Source organism: Nicotiana attenuata, unplaced genomic scaffold (genome assembly GCF_001879085.1).
Source record: "Nicotiana attenuata strain UT unplaced genomic scaffold, NIATTr2, whole genome shotgun sequence".
Classification (NCBI taxonomy): Eukaryota; Viridiplantae; Streptophyta; class Magnoliopsida; order Solanales; family Solanaceae; genus Nicotiana; species Nicotiana attenuata.
The window spans coordinates 173,308-180,696 of record NW_017671714.1 but is presented as its reverse complement, the minus strand read 5'-3'; the positions used below and the strand labels follow the sequence as shown (position 1 = coordinate 180,696).

Here is a 7,389-nt window from a genome sequence, read left to right as displayed (position 1 = left end):
CATCTACAGTTGTGTAAAAGGGACTTAGACGGGATTTTTGATTCATTTCCCAAATTTTCAAAACATAAACCTCAAGAGGCGATTTTCCAAAGGCTAGTTCTTCCCCAAATCATAGGTAAAATTATTTTTAACTCTTTTCTTTCAATATTTCACTTCTTATAACAAGATTTCAACCTAGAATCTAGGATTTTCATGGTGGAATTTGGGGTTTTTCGGTAGAAACTAGGGATTTCGAAATTTGGGGATTTAGACCTCAAATTGAGGTCGGATTCCAAAATCAATTGTATATCCGGGCTCGGGGGTGAATGGGTAATTGGGTTTTGGTCCGAATTTCGGGTTTGGACCAAGCGGGCCCGGGTGTTGACTTTTGTTGACTTTTTTTCAAAANGTTTTCTATTATCTATATGGTGAGGAGAGTGACAAGTCACGAGGTGATGCCGTGCTACATTTTTTAGTTACTTAGTATGGTGAGCAAGAGTGATAAAGCACGAAGGGTGATGCCGTGCACGTTTTTCCATTATTGATTATCTGGCGAGGTTGAGAGTAAAAGCACGAAGGGTGATGCTTTGCATTTTCCAGTTGATATGTTTACTTGTTATCACCGGTTCAAGGTCTACTAGATGTTTTAAATTCCTCTACTACTATGATTCTTTATTTTGATACCCCATAACTTGTTTCCCCTCCCGTTAATATCTGTTTATCTTTTGTTAATTATTATTTCTATTAGCATATTGTATAACTGCACAAGTTTACATATGTGTCTTGTCCTAGCCTTGTCACTACTTCACCGAGGTTAGGCTCGGCACTTACCAGTGCATGGGATCGGATATACTGATATTGCACTCTGCACTTTCTGTGCATATTTCGGTACCGCACCGTGCTGACCTGATTTGAGCTGCTGCCTTCAGTCCAACAGGAGACCCAAGGTAGATCTGCCGGCGTTCGCAGACCCTGGAGTCCCCTTCCAGTTATCCTAGTTTCCTGTTTTCTTTTAATTCGAGAACAACTGTATTTTTCTTTCAGCCAGCATTTGTAGTGACTCTTAGTAGTTCACGGGTTGTGACACTAGATTTTGGGTAGTCGTGTTGTAGTACTCGGATTGTGATGAAATTCCGCTTTCCTTTAATCTGTTTAGTTTAATTGCTGTTATTTACTAGATTGGATAGTGGTTAGCGTATTGAATCTTTGTCTCTTGGCTTGCCTAGCATTCCGAAAAGTTAGGCGCCATCACGATCCCGACGGTGGGAAATACGGGTCGTGACACTTATTCTCATTTACTGTTGTATTTTCTTTCAAACAGTGATGTATTAGATATTTTAGTTTATCCAATAAAGCTTATAACTCCGTTCCATAGTTCTTGGAAATTTTATGGTGAGGCTTTGCTTTTTAGAAGTTATATGAGTTTATCAGACTGTTTTAAGTATTTTGTTTATTATACCTGTTCAATTGCTATCAAATATTAGGCTTACCTAGTCGTAAATAATATGTGCCATCACGACATCTTAGAGAGAAGAATTGGAATCGTGACAATAATCTAGATATACCAGCTAGAAAAAATTAAACAAATATTGAGACGGCTATTTATGTAAAGATCCCAATTTATATGGCTTAAATCTAATAAATTTTGATGCTATACAACGCCAGGGAGACATAATATTTCTAGCTATATATGTCAGAATTTCAGTATCAAACTAAATTCTTAAGTTGAGGTGTACTTAGGATCATTATAAATCCATCTGCCAATGCGTACTTTTATTACCAATATGGAATATTATACATCTCTCACAATAAATAGAGATACAAACAGTAAATTAGTAATTAGTTGGCATATCGTTGCAACATCATTACTTCATACTCTAAATTTGTAGGTCAAAGTTTACATTCATACCGAATCTGACTCGTTATAGAAAGTATTTTAATTTTAAGAAAAGGCAAGCTAAGCACTTTTAATTTTTCCATCTTTATTTTGTGAAATACAGCTGCTTAATTGCTTTCACATTGAAAAAATGTAATGTTGCTGTTTATAATTGCAGTGACAGTGTAATAATAGTTGTCTTTTGTTTCATACATGGTAATACATTCAACCAAAATCTTAAAGTCCCTCATTAATTTATTTCCCTGTCCTAAATGGAATAGAAATAAATAAGATGCAGAAATTCAATTAGGAAAATAGTTGTGCAAAATATCAGAATGTAATTTCAAAACACTTTCCTAGTTAGGAAGGCTTTGTTTGGTTTTGTATTATTTTTTTAGATTTAATCACTGTCCTAATCATGTTGATTGTGTATGGAAATTTGAACTAAATCTTTTTTGTTAAAAAAAAATCATTTTCCTAATCATAATTTTTTTTTGATTATGGTATTAAAAAGTTGCGGATAATAAACGACAAAATAGTGAAAAAAATAAAATAATAAATGAAAAAAAAAATTACCTTAACAGTATGAATATCAGTTGAATTATTGAATTAATATTTTTGACTAAATTCGTTTATAACTAAATAATCACAAATCACAATGCATGTTATGCTATTGTTTATACAGCTGATAATTAACATTACTTCTTCAATGGAGCTAATTACCTTGAGCAAAACTCTGCAAACAATCAGGCAAACTCGAGAGCCTTGACAAGGTTACACATAGTTATATATAGTGATTTTATACAATTCAAAATATTAATAATATAAAACCAACATTTCCTAACAATTATCCCTAACACTGATCTTTATAAAGTTACACATGTTCTTTTTCCCATTTCTCCTCAAGTTAAGTTACAGCTTGTTTGGATGGTTGCTATCCATTGTATCGTTTTGTATTATTATCTTAAAATAATATTTACTTTGATTGTTTATTTAAAATTGATTGTATCGTATTGTTAAATGCATTGTGGTGGAATCGTTTCCTATTTTCTTTTTCAATTATGTCCTTACTTATTACTTCATAATTCTATTTTCTCATTTTTTTTTAATTTTAACTCCAAATCTCCAACCTATTGATCTACTTTGCCTTCTTCCATTTTTTCTAGAGTCGGTTTGCCCAGTTCTTTTTATCCAAGTTTCCGTTCGATTCTTTGTCTCTTTCCATCGTTTAATATATATATATATATATATATATATATATATTATAGTATATATAGCTATATATATATTTTGTTGCTAATATTAGTTAACCTTTTTTTCAAGTTTTTTCTCTTGTTTCCAAGCTACGTAATTAATGATAAATTAGTAGAAAGATATTTTCTTAAATTATTTTTATGTGTAATTCTTGATAGATTATATTTAAAACAATTGGAGGTATTTTAGTGAACTTATGAGTTATAGTACAGTACGATACAGTGTGTCAAACCAAACAACAAAACTATTATTTAACAACAGCAAGCAAACGATACAATCTATTCAAACGATACGATCCATAAAACGGGTAATAATGATCCAAACATAGTGTCAAGTTTACATAATATTTTGAGCAAACAAAAAAGACTAGTAGAAAGGAGTAAACAAAACCTTAAAACCGTTTTCTAATAATAGTTTAGTTTTGAGTGGGATTAGCTGAATCCTAGGAAGACTTCAAATTCTTCCGTGATTCTCTCTTCCTCTCCTCTCTATACCACTACTTATAAATATAAACAACAGCCCCCCACGTACAAACCCACGACCCTTGATCAGTTTCTCTCTTTGGGATCTTTCATTTCTTCCTTTCAATTCATTTAGAGTATTTGAAAGGAAGAAAAACAGAGTAGTCTCTGTGTGTGTGTGTGTGTGTGAATATACAATAGAATGGTGAAGGCTGCAGATAACGAGCTTCTTTCAACAGAATATGCGTTTAAGGACAAAGAGGTACCGCCATGGAAGAAGCAAATAACGTTGAGGGCAATGGTGACTGGCCTGATTCTGAGCGTCGTGTTCAACTTCATTGTTTGCAAACTGAATCTCACGACGGGTGTCATCCCTTCTCTTAACGTGGCGGCGGGGCTCTTGGGATTCGCCATGATTAGATCGTGGACTGCTGTTATTGAGAAGTTTGGGAAATTGAAGCAGCCTTTTACTAGGCAAGAGAATACCGTCATTCAGACCTGTGTTGTTGCTTCTTCTGGCATTGCTTTTAGCAGTATGTTTAATTTTCTGATCTTTTATTGATTTTTTTGAAGACCCGTATTATATATGCTTCAATCTTGATGAGACATGAATGAGATCTGCATTAAAAGTTAAATAAACATAGCAATAGCATATTCATAATCTAAAGGGAAAAAAATAAACTGTAGAAAATAAGAATTAAGTCTATGATGAGTCACCTTCATATATTCGTGTTTTTTTCTTTCTTTTCTTATAGTAATAGTATATTCCTATTATAATCAGGGAAAAAGGAAGCAAAACTGTAATTAATGAAGCGTCATTTCTAAGTTTATAAAAATTTCAAACATGTAATTCCTCTGTGCATGGAGTTAGAAAACTGTTACCCCTGCAGCTATGCTATGTAACACTGTTCGTCCATCATTTCCAATATTTATTGAAGTCAAATGAACTGTGTTTTGAATCATATGTAGTAGGGAGTATTTGTTTTAAAATATTTTGACAATAGCGTTATATTATTTGGTGAATTTCAGGTGGGACAGCAAGTTATATGTTAGGAATGAGTCCATTAATAGCAGCTCAGGCAGATGCAGGAAATACCCCAAATAATACTAAGAAGCTTGCTATTAGTTGGATGCTTCCCTATCTTCTTGTTGTCAGCTTTGCTGGTCTCTTCTCAATTGTCGCGCTAAGGAAGATGATGATAATGAAGTACAAGTTGACATATCCGAGTGGAACAGCTACCGCGTACCTTATCAACTGTTTCCACACTCCTAAAGGAGCAAAGTTGGCCAAGAAACAAGTTGGTTCCTTGTTTAAATCCTTTAGCTTCAGCTTTATATTTGGGGCTGTTCAGTGGATATTTGCACGTGAAGATGGTTGCGGATTTGGTAGCTTGCCTACATTTGGTTTCCAAGCCTATGCCAAAAAGTTCTATTTTGATTTTTCCTCAACATATGTTGGAGTTGGTATGCTTTGCCCCTACATGGTTAATGTTTCATTGCTAATTGGTGCCATAGTTTCATGGGCTATCATGTGGCCAATGATTGAAGCAAAGAAAGGCGATTGGTACTCTGCTCAGTTAAAGGCAGGAAGTCTTCATGGTATCCAAGGATATCGGGTAAATTTAACATTCATTATATATAGTTTTTCCAATTTTACTATTATGAATTAACTTTCTAGTTATTGGGATTTAGGAATAAGGAATAGTATAAGAAAACTAGCTCTGAAGTATGTCTGTTTATCTAAATCAGAAATTTAAGATGGTATCCTAAGTTGATTAATATAATTCTCACTTCATATATTCTGCTTGGTTATAGCTATGTTTGGCAAGAGGGGTTGCTCTGATGGTAAGCAACCTCCACTTTGAGTTCGAGTCTCTCCAAGAGCAAGGTGGGAAATTCTTGGAGGGAAGGATGCCGAGGGTCTATTTGGAAACAACCTCTCTACCCCAGGGTAGGGGTAAGATCTGGGTTGTTGTTGTTGTTATAGCTATGTCAACTCTTTTGTTCAAATAGTTATTGTTAGTGTTGGTTGTTATTTCAATTCTTACACCTATTCTAAACAGGTATTTATTGCAATTTCCATGATGCTTGGAGATGGTCTATTCCATTTTGCCTACATGTTGGTGGTGACAGTGTTAAGCTTCAGAAATAGGAAATCAGGACAGGAAGATTCATCAGGTGAAGAGTCCTCAGAAGACTATGACAAGAAGAGACAAAACGAGTACTTCTTGAAAGACCAGATCCCCAACTGGGCAGCCATTGGCGGATACGTTGGTATTGCAATTATATCTATCATTGTCGTACCAATTATCTTCCACTCACTGAAATGGTATCACATTCTGGTTGCCTATTTAATTGCTCCGGTTTTGGCCTTTTGCAACTCTTATGGAAGTGGCCTCACTGATTGGTCCCTGGCCTCAAATTACGGAAAAATTGCAATTCTTACATTTAGTTATTGGGTTGGTTTGGAAAATGGTGGAGTGATTGCTGGTCTCGCTTCTTGTGGTTTGATGATGAGTATACTAGATACAGCTGCTGGCTTAATGGGAGATTTTAAGACTGGTTATTTAACTCTTACATCGCCTCGTTCCATGTTCTTTAGCCAAGTTATTGGAACTGCCATGGGTTGTGTGATAACCCCTCTAGTCTTCTGGATTTTCAACAGTGCCTATCGTTTGGGTGATCCGGAAGGTGCTTACCCTGCACCATATGCAGCAATGTATCGTGGAATTGCGCTATTTGGCGTTGAAGGTTTTGGAAGTCTCCCCAAGCATTGCCTCAGGCTCTCTGTTTGGTTCTTTGTGGCTGCTATTTTGATCAACCTACTGACTCAGCTGCTGAAAACATTCGAGACCAAGTATGGAATTTATCGATTCGTTCCGAGTCCAATGTGCATGGCTATACCATTTTACCTTGGAGGGTACTTTGCCATTGACATGTGTGTAGGGTCATTGATCCTATTCATTTGGCAAATGGTGAACAAGCAGCAAGCAAAGGATTTTGGACCTGCATTGGCTTCTGGTCTCATATGTGGTGAGTCCTTGTGGGGAATTCCAGCATCTGTTCTTGCTCTGGCTGGTGTCAAAGCTCCATTTTGCATGAAAGTTCGTCACGGTGGTGCTTGATTATATAATTCCTCCTTCTGTCATTGTACATTTTTAGTCTTTGATTGTTTTCAGCAGTCAAAATTTGGTTATTTTAGTCCCAGCGTAACGAATTTACTCCATTATTTAGTAGCATTAAGACAGGTTGTTTTTCTGTTCTTGTCGTTTTCGACTTTCTAGATATATTTTCTGTGTTTTAAATCTCGTTGGTATGTGATTTTAGTTAGTAATGTCAATTTACTGTGTAGTTCCTAATATATCTTCTTTGATGTAGTAATGAAGATCTTAATCCTGCATTATCTTCCATAATGTTAGATGTTTTTAGCGTTGAAATATGTAAAAAAATTAACGAATTTCTTGTCTTTTAAGGAGCTAGTTCATCGGTACGTGCGATGCACATGTATGTCGAGTCTCAATAAAGAGGCTGCTGGTGAGCGGAATTGATCTCATGTCTCTCATGTGGGAAACCACTCACCTAACCAACTCAGCCAACTCTTGCGGGCTTGTAAAATAATATTAATATTATTAAATCAAAATTTGTACAAATAAATGCATCACAGAATAACGTACAAGGTTCTATGAATGATCAATATGGATCGCATATGTGGACTTGTTTGTCAAGGTCGAGATGATTGAATATCATCTATATATTGACTTATTTTGATTTATGAGGCATAATGAAGCGTATGTCACATAATCCTTCTTTATAGACTGT

The 7,389-nt window shown here is 35.2% G+C and overlaps 1 protein-coding gene across 1 annotated transcript; it reads left to right on the top strand.

Moving 5' to 3' along the window:
- The first annotated feature begins 3,639 nt into the window (after positions 1-3,639).
- Positions 3,640-6,973, top strand: LOC109209815 (probable metal-nicotianamine transporter YSL7). The gene is made up of 3 exons (XM_019373159.1): positions 3,640-4,103; positions 4,600-5,186; positions 5,634-6,973. Exons 1-3 carry the CDS (start codon positions 3,773-3,775, stop codon positions 6,693-6,695), a joined length of 1,980 nt encoding a protein of 659 aa, XP_019228704.1. The 5' UTR covers positions 3,640-3,772; the 3' UTR covers positions 6,696-6,973.
- Positions 6,974-7,389: the final 416 nt, after the last annotated feature.